Source organism: Indicator indicator, chromosome 4, assembly GCF_027791375.1.
Source record: "Indicator indicator isolate 239-I01 chromosome 4, UM_Iind_1.1, whole genome shotgun sequence".
NCBI lineage: Eukaryota > Metazoa > Chordata > Aves > Piciformes > Indicatoridae > Indicator > Indicator indicator.
Genome location: NC_072013.1, coordinates 32,879,622 through 32,903,420, shown reverse-complemented (window position 1 = coordinate 32,903,420; position 23,799 = coordinate 32,879,622). Strand labels below are relative to the sequence as shown.

Sequence of the window (23,799 nt, the reverse complement as noted above, 5' to 3'; positions counted from 1 at the left end):
GAAGAAACGTGAAGCCTCTCAAAGCTGCTGTGCCACAGCTTCCTGTTCCCACCAGATGAGCCAGTTCAGGGTAGGATCAGACTTGATCCCCATCACTCAGAAACTGAAAGGCACCTGAAAGTTCTGGCTTTAGTATCCATCCCTTCTCCCATCACTTTCCTCCTTTTCCCACCCCTGGCAGCAAGTACAGACTCTCCCCAGTTATCACCTCCAGCACAGGATCCAGCCTGGTTCATCCCCTGGCCCAGAGCAAGAATGGCCTCATTTGGGGCTGTTCTGAGGAAACTCTGAAGGTCTAGCCTATAGCAGGAATGGCCTCATTTGGGGCTGTTCTGGGAAAACCATAAGGTTTCCTTGCAGTAGTGGGAGGGTAGGGAAGGGGCAATGGAGAGCAGGACTCTCTCCCTGCCCAGATTACTCCCAGGCTACAATGAAGCAAAGCATCCCTCAAGTCTCCACTCAAATCCACCTCCCTTCCACAGTGCTTTACAGATTTTCCTAACAAATTTACCACAACCTGAATTTGCACTCTGGTTTCACAGAGCTCTCACAGGCAAATAATTTCTCAGCTAAGCAGCCAGCCACCATTTTGAGCTGCTCAACCTCAGGTCATCCTTGGGGCCAGGAGCAAGGCAGAAGCATGGGGTTTGGAATGAAACCTGGTATGGATGCCATGTAGATACTTCAGGTTTCCATGTGTGATGAGAGCAAATGCTGCCTGGAGAGACTGTTCTGCAGTGGTGGGATCAACTCTCAGCTCCCCATGCCCAGCAGCATGAGCAGCAGGTGGAGGGAGGGGGATTCTGCCCTTCTGCTCCACTCTGCTGAGACCCCCACCTGCAGTGCTGGAGCCAGCTGTGAAGTCCTCAGCACAGGAGACACATGGACCTGCTGGAGCAGGGACAGAGGAGGCCACAACAATGAAATGCTATGAGGACAGCCCAAGGGAGTTGCAGTTGTTCAGACTGGAGAAGGCTCCAGGAAGACCTTCTGGTGGCCTTTGAGTGCTTAAAGGGGTCCATCAGAAAGCTAGGGACAGACTTCTGAGCAGGGCCTGTTGTGACAGGACAAGGGGTGGTGGTTTGAGCTAAAACAGGGAGATTCAGGCTACAGAGAAGGAAGAAATTTTTGATGTTGAGCATGGTGAGACCCTGTCCCAGGTTGCCCAGAGAGGTGGTAGATTCCCCATCCCTGGAACCATTGCAGGTCAGGTTGTTTGGGACTCTGAGCAGCCTGCTCTAGTTGCAGATGTCCCTGCTGACTGCAGGGTGTTCGGACTAAATGGTCTCTAAGATCCTTTCCAACCCAACCCGTTCTGTGAGTCTACGATTCTCTCCCTTTCTGTGTTCATTGTGCCAGCTTAAAAATAAAAACCCCATCAGTGTCACCGTGACGGAGCAAGCCAACTGCCGCTCCCACGCCGCCGCTCCCGCTCAGCGTGCCAAGCCAGGCAGTGCTCAGCTGTTGCCCTACCTCGCTGGCTCTCCTCCATGTTCAAGCCTTGTTCTCTTTCATCTTCACCTCCCCAGGCTTCAGCTCCAGAGCAGCAGCTGAGCCACCAGCATCTGCTGAACTGGAGGAGGTGTGGAGAGCCCAGAGAAAGAGGAGGTAAGATGTTGCTCCCTGCACACCATGCTGCTGCCCACCCCAACACTGGTGTGAGGTCCTGTATGGCTCATTAATGAGAATAAACCCATTAGCACTAATTGAATTCATTAGATTTGAGCCTTTTAGATCTGCAGCAGGCAATAGGAAGAGGAGAGGAGAAGCACAATACCTCATCACAGTCCCTGGGGATGGCTTTGCTCTGAGGGACTTGCAGCATATTGCTACAGGAGGGGTTAGACCTAACAAGGAAGTGGAAGATTACCAAACCCAGGGTAAAATTGGATGGGTTTAAAAGGCCAAGGGCTGTCCTGATGGTGATAAGGGCATGAGAGGTGGAGGAAGATCAGAGAGACCCATTCGACTGCTAGCACTGGGCCATGTTGGTTACAGGCTGTGTATTTGTTCCACCACACCCAGGCAGAGGTTTCATTACCCCCATTGCTGATCACCTTTGCTGGGGTGGACATAGAATCATAAAATCACAGAATGGTTTGGGTTGGAAAGGACCTTTAAAGGTCATCTAGTCCGATCCCCGCTGCAGTCAGCAGGGGCATCTGCAACTACAGCAGGTTGCTCACAAGCCCAAACCTGACCTGGAGTATTTCCAGGGATGGGGCATCTTCCATTTCTCTGGGCAGCCTGGGCCAGGGTCTCACCATCCTTAGCATCAAATATTTCTTTCTTCTATCTAGTCTACGTCTATCCTCTTTCAGTTTAAAATCATCATTCCTTATCCTACCACTACATGCACCTGTAAAAAGATTGCCCTTTCAAATACTGGAAGACCACCAGATCTCTCTGGAGCCTTCTCTTCTTCAGGCTGAACAAGCCCAACTCTCTCATCCTATTCTCATAGCAGAGGGCTTCCAGCCCTCCCACCATTGTTGTGGCCTTCTCTCAACCTGCTCCATCAGGTCCACATCTTTCTTGTGCTGCATTGTGAGGCACATGCCCTCAGATGGCCACACATCCCAGGGATGGTCCCAGTCTCCTTTCAAACCACACCACAGCGTTTGTGCCTTCACTGCTCACTGCACACCACCACTGACATGTGTCACCAGCACGCTGGTGGGCTCTGGCTGTAAAAGTTGAAGGAGGCAGAGCTGGCTCCCTGCCAGCTGCAGCGAACCAGGAACAAGATGTTGCAGAGACAGTGAATGGGAGAGGAATGGTCCCAAAGGGGAAGGGTGGCAGTGGCACCCACAGTCCCACCTAGGTGTGGCTGTGGGGAGGTTTGGCTCAGCTCTGTGCCACTCTGCCATCACAGCTGTGCTGGCTGCCAGCTGGGAAGGGCTGGCAGAGAGAGAAATGTCAGGATGAATATTGCATTGGCTTGGTGTGCTGTTAGCACTATGTCTGGTGGTGGGGTGGGATGGGAAACGGGGGTGGTCTCACTCCCAATCCAGACTCATCACTTTCTCCAGGCAAAACCACCCAACCTCCCCCAGTTAATCTCCAGGCAAATCCACCCCAAACCTCCCAGTTAAACTGACATACTTCACCCACCGGCTGGCACTTAGTGCAGAGCCCTTCTGAAAGCTGCAGCCAGAACAGAAACTTTTTCTGGCCATTAACCACATCATCGCCCTGAAGATGACCAAAATATGTCTGGGAGCAAAGCCTGAGGATTATTTTCTTCACAGAAAGTGTTGTCAAGGCCTGGAACAGGCTGCCCAGGACTGTGGTGTGGAGTCACCATCCCTGAACAGATTGAAAAGCTGTGTAGATGTGGTGCTGTGGGACATGGTTTAGTGGCAACCTGGCAGTGCTGGATTAATGGTTGGACTTGATGACCTTAAAGGCCTTTTTCCAGCCAAAATGATGCTAGCAACAGCACAGGAAAATGGTCTAATTACAAGCTGGACATGGCACAGAAAATAAAGAGGCTCAGCCTCAGCTTGTCCCTGCCCAGAAACCCCTTTTTCTGCTTCCCAGGAGGATGACAAAACGTTGTTGAGCCAGCTCCAGGCTAGAGTGGGTCTGTGTGAAATCGGGATGATTGAAAAATGGTTTGAAAACTGTAAAAAAACCCAGGTGTCTAAATTTTGGAGAGCACAACAAGAAGGGAAAACAAATGCCTCTTCTGGAGTATTGTGTCCAGTTCTGGGCTCCCCAGTTCAAGAGAGACAGGGAACTACTGGACAGAGTCCAGTGGAGGCTACAAAGATGCTGAGGGACATGGAGCATCTCTATGAGGAGGCAAGGCTGAGAGACCTGGGGCTGTTGAGCCTGGAGAAGAGCAGCCTGAGAGGGGATCTGATCAATGCTCAGCAAGAGCTAAGGTGGAAGGCTAGAGTATGGGGCCAGACTCTTTAAAGTGGTGTGCAGTGACAGGACAAGGGGCAATGGGCACAAACCGGAACCCAGGAGGTTCCATCTGAATAGGAGGAGAAACTTTTTTGCTGTGATGCTGCTGGAGCCCTGAAGCAGGCTACCAAGAAAAGTTGTAGAGTCTCCTTGATTCAAAACCTGCCTTGACACTGTGATCCTGGGAAATCCATTCCACAATTCAGCTCAGTGCCCCTCCTCCCATTTGGAATATAGTGCTCTGCAGTACAGCCCAATGCCACTTTGCTCTGGTGAGACCTCACCTGGAGTACTGTGTCCAGGTCTGGAGCCCTCAATATAGGAAGGACATGGAGCTGACAGAGCACGTCCAGAGGAGAGCCAATGTCAGAGGAATTAGAGCACCTCTGCTACAAAGACAGGCTAACGGAGCTGGGGTTCTTCAGCCTGGAGAAGAGGAGGCTCCGGGGGGACCTAATAGTGGCCTTCCGGTACCCAAGAAGGCCTGCAGTGACAGGATGAGAGACAATGGCTTCAAACTGGAGAAGAGCAGATTGAGATTGGATGTTAGGAACAGGTTCTTTACCATGAGGCTGGTGGAACACTGGAACACGTTGCCCAGGGCGGTGGCTGGGGCGTCATTCAAAGTGAGGCTCGACAGGACTCTGGGGAGCTTGATCTAGTTTAGGATGCCCCTGCTTACCGCAGCAGGGGTTGGACTAGATGACGTTCGGAGTTCCGTTCCAACCCCGACCATTCTGTGATTCTATGCCGCCCAGCAGAGCGCACTAGTCCCCAGCACTACCCAATACTCTCCAGTGCCCCCCGTTGCAGCGCAGACCCCGCCCCACAGCTCCCCAGCACGGCCCCGCCCTCTGCTCAGCCCCGCCCACTGCCGTGTCAACGCAGCCGGGGAGTCACTTCCGCTCACAGCATCCTCCTTCGACGTTCTGATTGGTGTTGAAGGCTGCCTCTCGTTGCGAATCTGGCCAATAGGCAGGCAAAGCATGAGTCAGGGGGTGAGCCTTCCTGTCCGACAGGGCCCGGCACTCCGCGGAGGTTCCGCCGGCGGTAGCGGCGCCATGTTTCGCCGCAAGCTCTCGGCTCTTGACTACCACAACCCGGCTGGCTTCAACTGCAGGGGTGAGGAGCTGCGGCGGGGCCGTGGCACTCTGATTGGATACCCTTCCGCTTTCTCGCCACTCTCCTCAAGCACTGGCGGCCCTGGGTCCCTCTCTGAGGCCGGGGGCTGCCGAGGCGACTCGGCTTTTCCCCTCTCCTGAGTGTTTTGGGAACATCCTGCTTTCACCCCCGCGGTGTCCCCGCGGCTACCTGAGGAAGTGGGGTTAAGGTCGGGAGGTTCTGGGCGTTAGCGCAGCTCTCTGGGCTCAGAGTTTAAGCTACAGCGCGGGAATGAGGGGAAATCCCGAATTTTCACGGGGCAAACCGACACCCTAAGGCGTTGCAGTGGGTGTACGCTGTTGGAAGGGTTTCGTGGCTCTTTGAGCGTTCTCTGGAAGCAGAAAAAAGTAGATGCGATGCAGGGATAGACAATGTCGCTGCTGTTCACCCCATGACGAGTCTTGGCTCACGTTATGCGAGGCACAGGAGTCACGAGTGTCAGAAAACATTCAGTTGCTGCGTGAACCTGCCTTGGGGCCTGTCTGTCCTCTGTATGAAGCACGAACAGGGACAAGTGGGGTGAATAAGAGTAGTCTGGTGATGTGGTTAGAGCTATTTTCTATTTCATCAGTACATGTTGATGCTTTGAGGTTTGATTTTTTGCAACACTTAACATTTTTTTCTTGCTTGAAGTGGCCCTGTAACAAATGTATTTATCCAGTGTGATCAGTTACAAGCTTCAAGACTTCTCTTTAATAGGCTGTTTTTTCCTTCAGTGCTTCTGGTAGACTCGTTTCTGTTTGAAGAGATGTCATCTACTGGCATCTTCTTTTGATGTAGGTTTTAAATTCCTTACAATGAACATTTCTTTTTTATGAGAGCCTATTTTGACAGGACAAGGGGTGAAGGCTTTAAATTAAAAGTGGGGAGATTTAGGCTAGAGAGAATAGAGAAATGTTTGATGCTGAGGGAGGTGAGACACTGGCCCAGGTTGCCCGGAGAGGTGGTAGATGCCCCATCCTGAAACCATTGCAGGCCAGGTTGCTTGATGCTCTCAGCAATGTGCTGTAGTTACAGATGTCCCTGCTGACTGCAGAAGGGTTGGACTAGATGACCTTTAAAGCACACACACACACCCTGGCCCCTTCCCAAAACCATTATTTGATTGTATGATTATTTTTTCTTTGGGGGTTCATTTTACCAGTGGAGAAATTTTTAAAGGTCTTTCCTTCACACTTGTGGTGACTATGGCTCTGTTTCTTACAGCACAATCGATAGAAGTAGGGCACTTACATCACTTAAAAGACAGTTTTAAGCATCAGAAGTATTCTTGTCCCTGATGGGGAAAATCATGTGCTTACCCCACTCTGAGATGCAGAAAGTTATTAAATTCATTAACCTGGGATATTAAATCTCATCCAAAGCCAAAATACCTCAGCTGAAGGACTGGTGATACCCCAGGGCTGTGATCTGCTGTGTTCAGAAGTGAGCTCTGTCTCTGAAGTGCAAGTGCAGGCTAATTATTTTGTCCAGTATCAGTGTCTTTGTTTGGACCACAGTCTTTGTACTGTGGAATTCCAGCTCCCAAGTAATGAGATGTTGGGTCAATAACTAAGATGAGTTGACACTAAAGGAAGAAAAATATAGGGTCACAAGGGGTGTGTGTGTGTTGCTCATGAGGGGTTACTGCCAACATGACAGATTTATCCTTTTCTACCATTTTCACTTTTCCTTCTTCACCTAATGAATTATAATTATATTCCAAATAAAAATAAACTGTTGGATGTAGCCACTCAACCATAGCCAGTTGGAAGTGACTTGAAAGATGAATAACACTCAATGTTGAGTTTTGGTCAGAAGTTGTCCTGGAATATGTGATTTGAGTAGAGAAGGATGATATATCTAACACTCTGCCTCGAGTGAGGCCACAGCTGAAGTACGTGATCCAGGTCTGGGTTCCCCAGTTCAGGAGAGACAGGGATCTACTGGATCGAGTCCAGTGGAAGCTCCAAAGATGCTGAGGTGCTTGGAGCATCTCTGTGATGAGGAAAGGCTGAGACCTGGGTCTGTTTAGCTTGGAGAAGAGCAGCCTGAGAGGGGATCTGATCAATGCTCAGCAAGAGCTAAAGGGTGAGGCTCCAAAGAACAGGGCCAGACTCTTGCCAGTGGTGCCCAGTGACACGCCAAGGGGCAATATGCACAAACTGGAACCCAGGAGGCTCCATCTGAACATGAGGAGAAATTCCTTTGGTGTAAGGATGCTGGAGCCCTGGAGTAGGCTGCCCAGAGAGGTTGTGGAGACTCCTTCTCTGGAGAGATTCCAAACCCAGCTGGACATTGTGATCTTGGGCAGCCTGCTGATGGTGTCCCTACTTTAGCAGGGGGGTTAGACTGGGTGATCTCCAGAGGTCCCTTCCAACCCCCAGCGCTCTATGATTCTCTGATTTCATTATAGTAAGATAAGAGAGCACTCAAAGACACCAGTGTGAATTGAATCAAAACTTAAAGGCTTTTTTTTTTTTTTTTTTTTTTACTCTTAAGATGTCAGTTCATTGTTGCTTTGTTTACTTGTTCTGACAGATGAAACAGAATTCAGGAATTTTATTGTCTGGCTTGAAGACCAGAAAATCAGACACTACAAGATTGAAGACCGAGGGAATTTAAGGAACATACACAGTGATGACTGGCCCAAATCGTTTGAAAAGGTATTTCCTTGTTTCAACCACAGTTTTAAGTGATGAGGTGAATGACTGTTAACAGCTGCTGTTGTGGTTGAATGTAAATAACTCTAAATATTTCCCCTGCCTCTGAAGTTTTACATTTCTAGGAATTTAAATGTATTATTGGAGCCAAACTGTAGGAGTTACTAAGGTGGTGAAACTGTGTGCACACAGTTTTCATTCAGCTGTCTTTGTGCAATCTTTTTCTTGCCTGATTTCATTCAGCTCTTGGAGTAGAAATAAAATCGACCTCAAAAGAACAGCTTTTTCTGCATGAATGATCCTTATGTACCAAAAGGGAAATGGATGGGGCTGATGCCCTTGTAGGCTTTGTGCATGTGTGGAAGAACATTACAGCAGCTCATCCTTGTGCCTTTTGCAATTCCAGCCAGATGATTTTCCTCTATGAGTGTGTCAAGCAGCCATCTCTTTGCAAGGGATCTCATAGAATCACAAAATGGTTTGGGTTGAAAGAGACCTTCAAGATCATCTTTCTACAATGCCCTGCCATGGGCAGGGACACCTCCTACTAGACCAAGTTTCTCAAGGCCATCCAGCCTGGCTTTGAACACTTCTAGGCTTGGAGCCTCTGTAGCTTCTCTCGGCAACCAGTGCCTCACCATCCTCATGGGCAAGAATTTCTTCCTAATGTCTAATCTAAATCCAGTTTTTCCCAGTTTGAAGCCATGACCCCTTGCCCTGTCACTCTATGCTTTTGTAAAAAGTCCCTCTCCAGCTCTCCTGCAGCCCCCCTCAGGTACTGGAAGGCTGCTCTCAGCCTGTCTTCATGGGAGAGATGCTGTTTCCTCTGTGTTTGTGAGTGTTCTGGGTCACCACAGGGCTGTTAAGCTTTCCCATTGGTTCCTATTTTCCTTTCTCTCCACACAGCCTTGTGGGGAGCTGAAAACAGTGCTCAGTGCCCCTTCATCTCACTTTTTTCCCTTCCCTGGAACATCTTGCTGTCTTCTGCTCAGGAGGACTGGTGTTGCAGTGCTCATGCTTTGCAGAGGGAGAGGCTAAAGCATTTTGATATCCCAGACACGTTTTGTCCTCTCTTCTTGTACACAGTCCCTAAGAAAGGGAAAATTACTTCTGCCCCTCAGAATCCTCTGATACCAGTCCTGTGAAAGCCTTAGGTAGTGTCATACCTCCTTCCTGCTTCAAATGGGAAGTTTTTACTGTAGATTGTTCTTTGTCCTTTCCTTTCCCTCCACTTACTGTGTAAAATGAACAGAGGGCAAAGAAAAAGGTATTTTGCTTTCTTTGGTCACAGTCTGACAATGAATAACATCAATAATGATCATTAAAAAGCAGGTGCCATTACTAAATGACCAGAAGATTATGTGAGGGCTGGAGCACCTTTGCTATGAAGACAGGTTGAGAGAGCTGGATTTGTTCAGATTTCACAGAGACCTTAGAGCAGCCTTCCAGTATTTGAAGGGAGCTACAGGAGAGCTGGGGAGGGATTTTTTTACAGAGGCATGGAGTGCCAGGACAAGGGGTGATGGCTCCAGACTGGAAGAAGATGGATTAAGATTAGACATGAGGAAGAAATTCTTGCCCATGAGAGTGGTGAGGCACTGGAAGAGGTTGCCCAGGAAGGTTGTGGATGCCCTCTCCCTGGAAGCGTTCAAGGACAGGTTGAGATGGGACTTTGATCAACCTGGTAGAGTGGGAGCTGTCCCTGTCCACGGCAGGGGGGTTGGAACTAGATGATCTTGAAGGTCACTTTCAGCCCAAACCGTGTGGCAGACTCAAAGGTGGTTTGAAACGCTCTAAAATGCCTCAGAGGATCAGATGCCACAGCAGGACATTCCACAAGGATGCTTCTTGTTCATATCTCTCTTACAAATCTCTTCTTGGGGAGGGACTTTTTACAAGAGCTTGGTGATAGGATGAGAGGGAATGGATTGAAGCTGGAAGAGGGGAGATTTGGATATTAGGATGAAATTCTTTACATTGAAGGTGGTGAGACACTGGAACAGGTTGCCAAGGGAGGTTGTGGGTGCCCCTCCCTGGAGGAGTTCAAGACCAGGTTGGATGAGGCCTTGAGCAGCCTGGTGTAGTGGAAGGTGTCCCTGCCCGTGGCAGGGGGGTTGGAACTAGATGATTTTTAAGGTCCCTTCCAACCCAAAACATTCTGTGATGCTATGAACTGTGAGGTCTGTGGGAAAGTGACTGTTTACAAACCATCTCTGTGCTCCTGGCTAATTCACATGGGTCAATAACATGTATTTGTTCTCTCCTCTCTCTGTTCCACAGTACATGAAAGATGTAAACTGTCCTTTCAAAATACAAGAGCGACAGGAGACAGTGGACTGGCTTCTTGGCTTAGCAGTTAGGCTGGAGTATGGAGATAATGGTATGGGTGAATTTGGTATTTCAAAGTGGTGGGGAAATGGGGCTTTTGTAGTTAAGAAGTATTCATCAAATAGGACAACATCAAAAATATAGATTGTTTTCTTCAATAAAAATGTAACTTCAGCCTGCTTGGTTTTGCCCCATGTCTAGATGGGAACTGTTCCTCTTCAGCTCCCCTGGGACAGTGCAGTAGCATTTATTGCTTTATTTCTGGATATAGCCAAACCCGTGGTATGTATTTATGCCCTTCTCCCTCTGGGATTGGCTTTATGAGAACTTGCTCTAAAGGGTATTAAACACATTTTCTTTAGGACTACACTTATTTGAAGAGGTTATTCTTAGACCTTTGTTTCACAGGACAAGATCTTGAACCCTTGGGAACTAGTGTGAGGTTATGAAGTTGAGTTACATCTCAACAGGCAGCAGCAGTTTCATCTCCTTGTAGTGAGTCTGCAGATATAAAAGTAATTACTGCTGGCAGACATCGTAACATCCAAAATGCTCTTTTCTATTACCTGGAATTCCTGTAGAGCTGAGCTCTGCCCAGGACAGGGTTGGGATATAAATATCTGCAATCTGTAGATGGTTCTTGGTCCCTTATGATGGAGAAAATGAGCTAGCTGGGACTCAGGGGGTATGTGAAATGGAGAAGCTGGAGGGTTCCATCCTCAAAAGGCTTGAAAAACCCCTGTGTAGGTTGGAGCTGAATGCTGCAGTCTATAAAACAAAGCCTTCACTGGGGATGTTTGACTCACTGATCAGAACCAGCTCAGGTCTGTAGTTCCTATGCTCTGCATATGCTGCTGATGGAGGCAGAGGTCTAGTGCCAGTTGCACTGGTGGATTTTAAAAGCAGCTTTATGGTGCAGCTTCTTCAGCCTTCTGGGATGAAGATTGGAGGGAAGAGCTTTAGTCGAGGACATAACACCCTCTGGGGGTGTGCAACATGCTGTGATGCTGCTCAGGGTAGCACAGAAACTCTGCAGATAGGAGCTGTTAGGGTCGCTCACTGAAAGAGCAGCTTTTGGGGTGCCGTAGAGAGCTCCAAAAAGTCAACATACAAGCCCAAAAAGCTCTTGAGCAATTTCCACACTCTAAAAAGTACAGCTATTGCAAGATACAGCTTGGCTCTAAGCCTTTTGTCACTAGCTCTAACAGTGTTCCTGTTTGTTTCTTCATTTTCCAGCTGATAAGTATAAGGATTCTACCCCTGATGGTGCTAAAAATACTGACAACACAGCAAAAAATGCAGAACCACTGATTAACTTGGATGGTAAGTGTGCAGCAGCCTGCTGTGAATGTGTTCTTGGGCCTGTGTGGAGTTCCTCAGGATGTAAATCATGCTGTGCTACATTTAACTTTGTAAAGCCCCATTTAAATGCAGAGTTCATATATTATTTCACTGCTGGCTGAAATTGCTTCTCTGAGCAGTGTTTTGAGAGTTCCTTTGGGTTGTGTGCACTTGGTATGTTCCTGCTGCTCCATGGGAATCCCAGGTGTCTTTATGTGCACTGGTACAGAGCCTTTCCTGTTGGGGAAAAAGGGGAAGGGCAGAAAGGAGAATCTTTCCCGTCAGAATGAGGTGCACAGAGACTATCAGATAGAGACTAAGTTGGGAGGGTTCTTATCAGGGAATGAGGAAGCAGCTTGGCAGCTTTGCAGAGAGCTCTAGTAAACAGAACCATAGAACCACAGAATGGTTGGGGCTGGAAGAGACCTTTAAAGTTCATCCAGTCCAACCCCACTGCAGTCAACAGGAACATCTGCAACAAGAGCAGGTTTCTCACAGCCCTGTCCAACCTGACCTGCAATGGTTCCAGGGATGGGGCATCTACCGCCTTTCTGGGCCAACGTCTTGCCACCCTCAGCATCAACATTTCTTCCTTCTATCTAGATTAAATCTCCCTCCTTTAGTTTAAATCCATCAGCCCTTGTCCTGTCACAACACACCCTTCTCAGAAGTCTGTCCCAGCTTTCTTAGAGGCTACTTGAAGCACTGAAAGGCCACCAGAAGGTCTCAGTGGAGCCTTCTCTTCTCCAGTCTGAACAACCCTGGCCTCAAGAGCAGAAGGGGCCCACCCCTCTCATCGTCGTGGCCTCCTCTGGTCCTGATTCTGCAGGTCCATGTCTGTGGCCATGAGTACTCACTGTGGGTCAGGGGGAAATAGCAAGGTATCTTTTGACTATGGGCTTTTCAACATATCTTTAAAAATCATTTTAAAAGCTAGGGAAGCATGATAGAATATTTACCTCAGTGCTCTCAGGTGTTGCTTGTTAGCTGAGTCTTCCCCAGCTGTACCTCTCATAAACATTTTAATTGTTTTAACTGCTAGGCATGTTCATAATATCTGGAAGTGGTGGCAAACAGCTACTAAAATTAGCCCTAAATCCCCCAAATCTTTTCCCATTGGTCCTTGTCAAAAAAAAAAAAAAAGATAGTTAAGGATTTTTCGTAGCCTCACTCAGCAGGTCCAGCTCTGCTCTGCAGCAGTAGAAAGATATAGAAAAAAAGAAACCTTTGAGTTGTTGGCTTTATTTCAAAGCTTTAACACAGGTTTCCTGTGCAGGAGGATGTATGCAGAGCCTTTGGCACTGAAAACAACTCATTCTGTGCTTGCATGATGTTCTTCAACCCTCTGATTGTTTTGTAGCCAGATTAAAGTGGTTGCTCACTGCTATTTATGTGATGATTCTTTTTTACAGTGAATAATCCTGATTTCAAGGCTGGAGTGATGGCTTTGGCTAACTTGCTTCAGATTCAGCGACATGATGATTACCTGGTGATGCTGAAGGTGAGTTTCACACTTCTCACACCTCCTTTCTTCCTTCTTGTCCCCAGTGGCTGCTGATTTTTATCTTTTTTTCTTAGGCACAAATGGAAATTAAATCTCATTCTGTGTGTGCCTCTTCGAGCAGATAATAGTATAGAGTGTAAATCATGGAAATAAAGGCAGGGAGAATTATCTTGTTAAGCAGTTCAATTGCGGCTGAGTTCCTGGAATTCCATCACTGGGAGCTGGTTTTGAGAATATGAAGTGCTGAAAGGAGAGGAAATCGATTTCCAGTGCTAGAAATTAAGAGAAACTTGAAAAGATTGAGGCTAAGGGAAGCAAAGGATATTTCAAAACATTGTTGTTCCTTCTCCTCACAGAATCCCAGCATGGCTGGGGTTGGAAGGGACCCCTGGAGGTCATCTAGTCCAACCCCCCTGCCAAAGAAGGATCATGTAGGGCAGGTTACACAGGAACACATCCAGGCAGGTCTTGAAAGTCTCTAGAGAAGGAGACTCCACAATCTCTCTGGGCAGCCTGCTCCAGGGCTCCAGCATCCTCACAGCAAAGAAGTTTTTCCTCCTGTTGAGCTGTAACTTCCTGTGTTTCACTTTGTTTCCGTTTCCTCTTGTCGTGCCACAGGGCATCATTGAAAAGAGACTGGCACCTTCATCTTGGCACCTACCCTTCAGATATTTATAGACATTAATACAATCTCCTTTCAGGCTCCTCTTTTTGCAGACTGAACAGCCCCAGCCTTTCCTCACAAGACAGATGTTCCAGTCCCTTCATCATCCTCATGGCCTCCACTGCACTCTCTCCTCGTCCCTCTTGGGCCCATAACTGCACACAATACAGTAGGGCAGAGTGAAGGTGAAGGTGAAGGAGAACCTCTCTTGGCCTGCTGGCCACACTCTCCTTAATGTACCCCAGGATACCAATGGCCTTTTTGGCCACAAGGGCACATTGCTGTCCCATGGATAACTTGCTGTCCATCCGGACTCCAAGATCCTTCTCCATGGAGCTGTGAGAAGGGGTATCAGGCAGAGAGGAGACCTGGTGAATGGTAATTTTGAGGATGTGCAGCATGAGCTCAACCATTCTCAGACAAAGTTCTTTTGGGTTGTCTTAAAGGATTATCTTAAGGCTAATAAATTGTAGCAGAGTTCATCTAATAGGTACTCAAAGAGAGAGCAAAATGTGTTTCCCACCTAAACACATTTCCATTTCTGTCACTAGTTCTACATTTCCCACTTTTTTTTCAGGCAGAAGTAGTGGGACAAACCCACCAGCCAGAATTTTCTTGCTTTCAATTAGTGAGTATAGGCCCTTGGCATGGCAATTCGTGCAGCAGCAGTACAAATTTTCAGGGCTTGATGGTATGAGATGGTCTTGGTCAGGGAAACAATTCTACACCATAGTGATCAGGTTTGAAGTGTGCACGAGGAGGATTTATGATCCCTGTTCAAGCCTGGACACTCAGGAGTGGGAGCTTAGGGAAGGCCACAGGGTGTAAACCTGCCACAGCCATCTGGCCAGAGCGAGCAGAGAGATATTTGGAGTCTCGTTTTATTAATTTAAATCTGGCAAGCTGAAAGCATCCATACAAGACAGTTTTCTAACACAAAAAGGCACTCAAAATTCTCTTAAACAAGCTCTAGTCTCACTGCTGGAATGTAAGTTCCTCTTTAAATGACTCTTTGACCTCCCTTCAGTTAGAAAGGTTTTTAGAGGTGTTCAGTGACGACTTTCTGGTGTCATTCTGACTTTAATCGTGACCCAAACTGGGAGAAATCTTGAGGTAGGGTGGAAGCATGAAGCTGTAAGGCTGCTTCTGTCACATTTGGCTACTCCTCAGGGAAAGTCTGAGGAATGTGTTTGACAGACCCAGTTCTTTCTGGTGGAAGTCTGTCTGCTTGGTGTTCCTTCAGTTATTTTTAGAGGCATTTCCAGCTGTAGGTACCAGTAACTGATAGCTCTGGTACGATTTCATGCTCTGTACTGGAGCCAGTAAAAACAGACGAGCAGCAGGATTGTTAAAATCAAGGCTGTTCTTGTTCCTGTGTCCAAAAATAATTCCTTTCTGCCCTCAGTCGTTTAAAAACCTGGGTGGGTAGCCTTGCTTCAGGTTCCTCTTGTGTGTGGAAGATGGTTCAGCACCTACTAAGAGAAGCTGATGGCAGGATTTCCTTCCTGAAGAAGCTGCATTGCTGCAGCATTGCAGGGGTGAGAGCTCAGAAAACCAAAAACCATGCTGCTGCTCTGGGATTGTTCTAGACTCACAGAATCATTTAGATTGGAAAAGACCTTGAAGTTCATTGGGTCCAACCATTAGCCCAGCACTTCCAGGTCACCACTAAACCATGTCTCTCTGCACACCTTTGAAATCCCTCTAGGGAGGGGGGACTCCACCACTGTCCTGGGCAACCTGTTCCAGGACTTGACAACCGTTCTGGGGAAGAAGTTTTTCCTGATGCCCAACCTGAACCTCCTCTGGTACAACTTGAGGCCATTTCCTCTTGTCCTATCGCTTATTCCTTGGAAGAAGAGACCAACCCTCACCTTGCTCCAACCTCCCTTCAGTTGTAGAGAGCCAGAAGGTCTCTGCTTACTCTCCTCTTCTCCAGGACAGAAAACCCATAAGATTTCTCAGCTCCTCCTAGCATTTTGCAATTTCTGACCCAGTAGTGACTGAAATTCATAGTGTAATGTCCACGTTTCTGCTGGGTAAGCTGCCATCCCCCAGCCAAAGAGGCTACGCTGCGTAAGACACTACCTGCAATGAACAGTGCTCCTTGAAAAGAGTTAATGTCTGAAAGAGTCTTCCACAAAACTGTGAATTTGGGATTTCTCTGGGTGTTACCATCGGCTGTTTTCCTTGGGAATTGTGGAGAAACGCATCAGGGCTTGAATTAATTTCTGTCACCCTTGAACTGTTCTTCCCAGGCCATCCGCATTTTGGTTCAGGAGCGCTTGACGCAGGACGCCATCGCCAAGGCCGGCCAGTCCAAGGAGGTTCGTATAGACACTGCACCAGCCTGCTGCTCACTAGCCCCTCTCAGGTCAGCCAGTGTAGGTGGGAATGTTGGATATCTCCATCAAAACTCATTCTGGTTAAACACTTTCTGTTGAGGAGGGTGCTGGAAGCTTGCTTTATGACAGAATCATAGAATCAGTCAGGGTTGGAAGGGACCGCAAGGATCATCCAGTTCCAACCCCTCTGCCATGGGCAGGGACACCTCACACTACATCAGGCTGGCCAGAGCCTCATCCAGCCTGGCCTTAAACACCTCCAGGGATGGGGCCTCAACCATCTCCCTGGACAACCCATTCCAGGCTCTCATGGGGAAGAACTTCTTCCTCATGTCCAGCCTGAATCTCCCCACTTCCAGCTTTATTCCATTCCCCCTAGTCCTATCACTACCTGATAGCCTAAAAAGTCCCTCCCCAGCTTTCTTGGAGCCCCCTTCAGATACTGGAAGGCCACAATAAGGTCACCTCAGAGCCTTCTCTTCTCCAGACTGAACAGCCCCAACTCGTTCAGTCTCTCCTCGTAGCAGAGGTGCTCCAGCCCTCTGATCATCCTGGTGGCCCTTCTCTGGACACCTTCCAGCATGTCCATATCCCTCTTGTAATAGGGGCTCCAGAACTGGGCACAGAATCATGGAATGGTTTGGGTTGGAAGGGACCTTAATGGATTGTCTAGTTCCAACACCTCCCACTAGACCAAGTTGCTCAAGGCCTCATCCAACCTGGCCTTGATCTTCACCATCCTAAAAAGACCTAGAGGATTTTGGAGAGCTCCCTTTGTTTCATTTAGATACAAATTTATGTACCTATAGAATAATAGAATTGTTTAGGCTGGAAAAGACCTTCAAGATCATGAAGTCCAGCTATTAACACTAGCAATTCCACCACTAAACCCTGTCCCTCAGCACCACATCTACACAGCTTTTATATCCTTCCAGAGATGGGGACCCTCTTCCAGGGTCTTACAACTCTTTTAGGTAAGACATTTTTCCTAATGGCCAACCCAAACTTCCCCTGGTGCAACTTGAGGCTTTTTCCTCTCATTCTGTCACTTGTTGCTTGGGAAAGAGACCAACCCCCACCTGGCTCCAACCTCCTTTCAAGGAGTTGTAGAGTGAGAAGGCCTCCCCAGAGCCTCTTTTCCAGGCTGAATTACCCCAGTTCCCCCAGCTGCTCCTCACCAAACCTATTGTCCAGACCCTTCAACAGCTTCATTGCCCTTCTCTGTACACACTCCAGCACCTCAATGTCATTTTTGGAGTGAAGGACCCAAAACTGAATCCAGTATTTCAGGTTGGTCTCATCAGTGCCATTTTCATGGGGACAATCACCTCTCTAGTTCTGCTGATCAGACAATTTCTGGGGCAGTATTTCTGATGCTGTAAGATGTGTGCTGTAAAATTGCTGTTCCCTGTGCAGCAGGCCTTCAGTTTGAGACTTGATTATCCTCAGAGGTCACTTCCAACCCTTACCACTCTGTGATGTGTGACCTGGCCTTGCCTTGGAATGAGTAGCCTGGACTCTGTAAGCAGGTTGAAATGTTCCTTGTAGGGAGTGTTTTGCACACTACACACATCTTGTCTGTTCTTGAGGAGCAAGGTGTTGGATATCTACCTCCTTCCTCCCCACCTTCCCCAAAAAGAGGTGGTGAAGGAAACTCCTGCACTTAAAGCTTCAGGTTCTTCAGATTGATTTTGTAACCACAAGCTGTCTGTGTGCAAGATGTTCCAAGGGCTGACTGTGGCTTTTCAGGCTGTCGTTTCCCAAACATCCCAATTCTTCAGCTCCTCCTCTCTCCAGCAGTTAGCTGCTGGCCTTGGGTGTTTGGTGCAGCCAGGGAAGGCAGCTCCTCTTTCTCTGCAGGTGTTTGTTTAGAACTGTCCCTGCTTAAAGGGACTGGATCTGGTCAGAGAGAGCTCAAGTCCCTTCATCTTTCCTAGCAGCTGCTCAGGAAGGATTATTTATGGCCATAACAGCTCATGGTGTTTACTAAGTGGCAACTGCAGGTGCTCTGAGCTGCTGCACAGTAACTGCCAAAAGCTTTGGAACAGTAAATCAAAGCTTTGGTCTTCTGCATCCATAAAACCATTAAAAGAGCAGGAAGATGGGAAAGCAGCTGAGACCACGTTAGTCAATTTAGGTTCCATAACTAATGATCGTGAAAAGCTGCTTTTAGTTGGTGTTTATGTAGCTGTGCAGGGATCAAGATGGGATTCTCTTTCTGTTTGGCAGAACAAGCTGCTTGGAGGAGCAGTGAATTCTTTTCAGGACAGAATTCTTCATATTTAGGTCATCCTCAAAGCGTGTTCAGGCCTGAGGGTGAAGTGTCAGTGAATGTGATTGATGTCATGGGGAGTGTGTTCTCATGAGGAATGCTAAATTTCAAGTAGTGGGGAGAGAAAAGGGAGTGGGGGGTAGAGGCAGGAAAACAGCTTTGTCTGTGCCAGCAGTGATCAGCAGGATAGTGGTGGACCAGATAGATGGAGAAAAGAGCTGAAAGCAATGGAAAAGATCTTGAAGGTCCCTTCCAACCCATACCATTCTATGAATCTATGAAATAGCTGAGTTGCAGAATAGCTGCTGAAATAGCTGAACAGAGTGAAGGAGAGGAGAAATAAACCTCTGCTTCTGATTTTGACTGTTAATGGCCAAAATACTGGTCAGTGACACTTGGTGTGGTAAGCTTTGTGTCTTGAATGATGTTCTAAATGTCTGACTCCATGGCAGGTGACTTAATAGACAAAATGAGTTGTGATCAGGGCAATATTGGATGGGGAAGAGATAAAATGGATACAGAGATGTTCTCTGACTGGAGGATATGTGGGAGGACTGCCCTGAGGAGACTCCTACTGCTCTGCATGTGGTTTCAATGTAGCAGATAAAGTGAAATTTAGCTTTTTGGGGGTGTCCAGGTATGGCTTTTCAGATAAGACATTTCACTTTTGGGTTCCTTCAGATGATTTGGAATGGCTATCAAGTCAGTGTCTAGGCAGGATCATATTTATCCAGACAGACTCAGACTGGGCTTTCCATGCCTAATGAGCTAGGATTAAGTAAAAGAGATCCTCAAGGGAATTTGTTGAATGATGTTCTTGAAGGCCATACCTGAGGCATAGCACAACAAAGTGGATACTTTTTTTTTTTTTCTTTACTCTGGAATCTGAAAACTTATGTTTTTTCCTTCTTGCACCCAGGGAATGTAGTTTTACTGTTGACATTCCCAGTTACAGAGAATGTGGCTGCAGTGGTTAGGCCCATTACAGAAGCAGCAATGCTGCTCTATCAGGGCATCTTAGAAGGCCACCTGAAGATGCCACTATGGTCACTCAGTGTTGGGAGGTGCTTGCAGTGGCCCTGGAAAATTCATCCTCAGAGAAACAACTGAATCAATGTTTTCCTCCTCCTGAGGCTCTAAGGACACACTGGAGTGGCAGCAAGGTTTTTGCAGCCTGAAGTATAAACCTGATTTCTTTAGTGTGTCTGCATGGCCCAGAAAGCCAATGGTCTCCAGGAGTGCATTAAGAGTGTGGCCAACGAGTCAAGGGCCCCTCTACTCTGTACCCCTCTACTCTGCCTTAGTGAGACCACATCAGGACTCCTGGGTCCAGTTCTGGCCTCAGCAGTTCAAGAAGGACAAGGAGCTACTGGAGAGAGTCCAGTGGAAGTTACAAAGATGCTGAGGGGCCTGGAACATCTCTGTGAGGAGGAAAGGCTGAGAGACCTGGGGCTGTTGAACCTAGAGAAGAGTAGCCTGAGAGGGATCTGATCAATAACTAAAGGGTGGGGGGCAAGAGGATGAGGCCAGACTCTTTTCAGTGGTACTCAGTGACAGAACAAGGGGCAACAGGCACAATCTGGAACCCAGGAGGTTCCATCTGAACAGGAGGAGAAACTTCTTTGCTGTGAGGGTGCTGAAGCCCTGGAGCAGGCTGCCCAGAGGGGTTGTGGAGTCTCCTTCTCTGGAGAGATTCCAAGCCCACCTGGAGGTTGTTATCCTGGGCAACCTGCTGCAGGTGCCCCTGCCTTAACAGTGGGGGTTGGTCTCTTCTCCCAGGCAACCAGCAGCAGAATGAGAGGACACAGTCTCGAGCTGTGCCAGGGGAGGTATAGGCTGGATATTAGGAGGAAATTCTTCACAGAGAGGGTGATTGCCCATGGGAATGGGCTGCCCAGGGAGGTGGGGGAGTCACCATCGCTGGAGACATTCAAGAGGAGACTGGATGAGGCACTTAGTGCCATGGTCTAGTTGATTGCTTAGGGCTGGGTGATAGGTTGGACTGGATGATCTTGGAGGTCTCTTCCAACCTGGTTGATTCTACGATTCTATGATCATCTCCCACCCCCCACCACACTGGACTTTGTGATACTACTCAAAACTGTGTGAAGTGCTCTTCACAACACGCTGTTTGAACTCCTAACGTTCAGGTGTAATTTTAAGGTGCCAGTTGAACATCCATTTTGCTGGACAGGCTGTGGAAAAGAAGCACCTTTTGAGAATGAGAGTGAGTTCATTTCAGTCAGCATTTTGTGTTTAGTTGGTGGTGTTTTGATGAACTCAGGATTTTTTTGCATGCCCATAAAAGCTTCTGCACAACCCCCTTGCTGTTCAGAAGGTTTACAGCCCCACTAGTTTATAAACCAAGGGTTTTGAGCTCGAATGTTTTTGTCATGCAAGGCAAACATTGAAAAATGAGAGGCAATAAAAGCAAAGTTTGGTGTCTGCATTGTTTAAATTCTAATTTTATGTGCATGTTGGAACATGGTGAGTGATTGCTTAGCATGACCACAGCAGGAGGGGGTAAAGGAAGAGAGAGCAGCCCTTCTAAATGACCACTCGTAAAACATCTGCTTGTGCTGTCTTCGCAGAGGTAGCGTTTAGAAAACTCAATGTTGAGCTTTATTCCGAAGCTTAGCACTCAAGAAACCTCTTCTGGGGCTGTTGGTGGAGCTTGCAAGTTCAGTTCTTGAGAATCTCACTTCATAACAGAATTTCTACAGCTGTCTCTCTGCTCAGCCAGTGCTTTGAAAACTGGCAGCTGCTCAGAGGCAGCAGTTTCTAGGCAAGTCCAGTGGGTGCTGGGGTTTTGTTTGCTGGATGTTGCTGGGTTGGGTGTTCTCTGGCAGTGCTGCTGTTGGCCTTTTAAGGACTGGATGTGGGCAGTGTGTATCCAATGGGGTTTGCCTGGCAAGTGGAGTGATTAAATATGAAGGGGTTTCTGGTTTGATGTTTCAGCACTCCTGTGTAATCAAGCAGGATGACTTCTTGAAGTTATCACACACAAAAGTAAAACTCAAGTGTCCTCTCCTCCAGTTACCTGCTGTAGCACCTGCTTTTATTTTGCAAACATGCTAAATGACATTTCTAATTCTAAAATCACATTTCTCTTGGAAAATATGCTACAACAGGTTCCCCAGGGAGGTCCTGAATGCCCCTTCCCTAGGGGTGTTCAAGGCCAGGTTGGATGAGGCCTTGAGCAGTCTGGTCTAGTGGAAGGTGTCCCTGCTCATGGTGGGGGAGTTGGAACTAGATGATCTTGGAGGTGCCTTCCAAACCAAACTATTCTGTGAATCTATGAATCATCAAGACCAACCATTGTCTAACTCTACCAATTCTGGTGCTAAGCCATGCCCCTCAGCACCACATCTCTGAGTCATTTGAACACCTCCAGGGGTGGGGATTCAACCACCTCGCTGGGAAGCCCGTTCCAGTGTTGAGAACCCTTTCAGAGAAGAAACTTCTTCTAATGTCCAACCTAAATCTCCCCTGGTACAACTTGAGGCCATTTCCTCTTATTCTATCACTTCTTACTAGGGAAAAGAGACCACCCCCCACCTCACTGCAGCTCCCTTTCAAGGAGTTGTAGAGAGCAATGAGGTCTTCCCTCAGCCTCCTTTTGTCCAGGCTGAACAACCCCAGTTCCCTCTGCTGCTCCTCACCAGACTTACTCTCCAGGCTCTTCACCAGTTTTGTTGCCCTTCTCTGGACTTGCTCTAGCACCTCAATGTCTTTCTTGCAGTGAGGGGCCCAAAACTGAACCCAGTACTCAAGGTGTGACCTCACCAGTGCTCAGTACAGGGGCACAATCCCTGCCCTGGTCGTGCTGGTCATACCTGAACGTTCTTTTTGTTTCTTAAAGGGTTTGCCTGTTGCTCTGGAGAAGCACATTCTTGGTTTCGACACGGGAGGTAAGCGTTTCTTAAGTGTTCCTTTTTACTGGTGATGTTTACCTTTGACAAAGGACATTACTGTCAAAATTGAGCCTAATGCCTCCAGTCACAAACCCTGCAGTGGAAAGAGCCTCCCCCTCCCAGCTCGTTATTTACGAGCGGGCCTGAGTATTTTGTTTTGGAACAGAAAAGCCTAAATCTTAGCTAGGGAATTTGTCATCTCAGGGTAATGTTTAAATAACAGCCTGTAATGGCAGCCAGGAAGGAATGCAGCTCGCTGCTGGTGTCTTGTAGGTCTTGTTTCTGCCAGCAGAGGACATCTGTGTTGCTTCCCTGTGGCTTAGCTGCATAACTTCTGCCCCACGTCCACCTAAATTACTCCTCGGAATGTGACAAACTGACCCAACTGGAGGGCTGGGTGAGGTTTTGCAGAGCGCTTTGCCCTTCCCTAGCAGCAGGGGAGGGCTGTTTCCTCTTCCAAGTATGAAAACCATGAATGAAAGACAGAGCATTAAGCTACATTAAGCCTTTCTTCAGATGGCAATGATCTGTGTTTCTCCTTCTGCACCTCCCCCAGATGCTGTGCTGAACGAAGCTGCCCAAATTCTCCGCCTGCTGCACATAGAGGAGCTCCGAGAGCTGCAAACGAAAATCAACGAGGCCATCGTGGCGGTTCAGGCAATTATTGCTGATCCCAAGACTGACCACAGACTGGGGAAAGTTGGGAGATGAGCAGATAAAAGCTTTCAGTCTCTTTGAGTCCCTTAAGTACCCTTAGGAACCACCTCCAACTCCGGCATGCAGTTTGAAAGGGTATCGGTTTACTGTTCCAAAAGCAAACAGGAAATTGAATTCTGACTTCTGATGGCCAATTCTTTTGTTTTTCTTTAAATAAATGAAGCTAGGGGAAAACAGACAAATTGTTCTCATGAGCTCCAACCTGGCAAATCTTCTTCATTGTGTTTGGCTTTCTTTTGAGAAGGGAGTGTTACACGAAACCCTTGCAGATTCCTCTCATGTTGAGGTCCTGCCCTAGGAGCAATTTCTTGAATCTGTGAAAAATATTTCTCTTTGCTTTTATAGGTAGCTGATGAATTACAAATAAAAGTCCTTTACGTTAGAGTATTCAACAACCTGCTTATGAAGACAGAATTTACACTTTGTGGGATTTTTAGGTATATAATGTCCAGAGGGATCTTGACAGGCTTGAGAAGTGGGTCAGTGCAAACTGCATGAGGTTCAACAAGTCAAAGTGCAAGGCTGTGGATCTGGGTCAGGCCAACCCCTGGCACAAATACAGGCTGGCTGAGAGTATCCATGAAGGAAAAGACTTGGGGGTTCAGAGGTGTCCATGCCCATGACAGGGGCGTTGGAGTAGATGATCTCTGAGGTCCCTTCCAGCCTAAGCCATTCTATGGTGATTTAGCACCAGACTTGGTAGAGTTAGGTAATGGTTGGACTTGATGATCTTAAAAGTCTTTTCCAACCAAACTAACAAAACTAATTCTGTGATTCTGTTCTAGGATTCTCCACAACTGAAATATTTAAAAAGCAAATCCAAAGGGCAACTTTTAAACCAACCATTTTATTCAATTATTGAAGTAACCTAGAAAAGAAAGTCCCACCAAAGTGAAGCATTACAACGTAAATGGCACTTCTGAACATGTTATGGTCTACACTGGGGTAGGTCGAGGAAGGCACTTAGAGGAACCAACAGGCATGAACAGATGGATT

The 23,799-nt window shown here is 47.6% G+C and overlaps 1 protein-coding gene across 1 annotated transcript; it reads left to right on the top strand.

Moving 5' to 3' along the window:
* The first annotated feature begins 4,951 nt into the window (after window positions 1-4,951).
* On the top strand, window positions 4,952-23,142 carry RTRAF (RNA transcription, translation and transport factor). The gene is made up of 8 exons (XM_054400361.1): window positions 4,952-5,037; window positions 7,597-7,721; window positions 9,999-10,098; window positions 11,283-11,369; window positions 12,800-12,888; window positions 15,814-15,882; window positions 22,035-22,083; window positions 22,643-23,142. Exons 1-8 carry the CDS (start codon window positions 4,977-4,979, stop codon window positions 22,795-22,797), a joined length of 735 nt encoding a protein of 244 aa, XP_054256336.1. The 5' UTR covers window positions 4,952-4,976; the 3' UTR covers window positions 22,798-23,142.
* The last annotated feature ends 657 nt before the right edge of the window (window positions 23,143-23,799 follow it).

Excerpts from the sequence above, each read along its gene's own strand:
- RTRAF (XM_054400361.1), top strand. The coding sequence starts at position 4,977 with ATGTTTCGCCGCAAGCTCTCGGCTCTTGACTACCACAACCCGGCTGGC. Across the intron at positions 5,038-7,596 it reads GGCTGGCTTCAACTGCAGGG|ATGAAACAGAATTCAGGAAT; the intron begins GTGAGGAGCTGC and ends TTGTTCTGACAG. Across the intron at positions 11,370-12,799 it reads ACCACTGATTAACTTGGATG|TGAATAATCCTGATTTCAAG; the intron begins GTAAGTGTGCAG and ends TCTTTTTTACAG.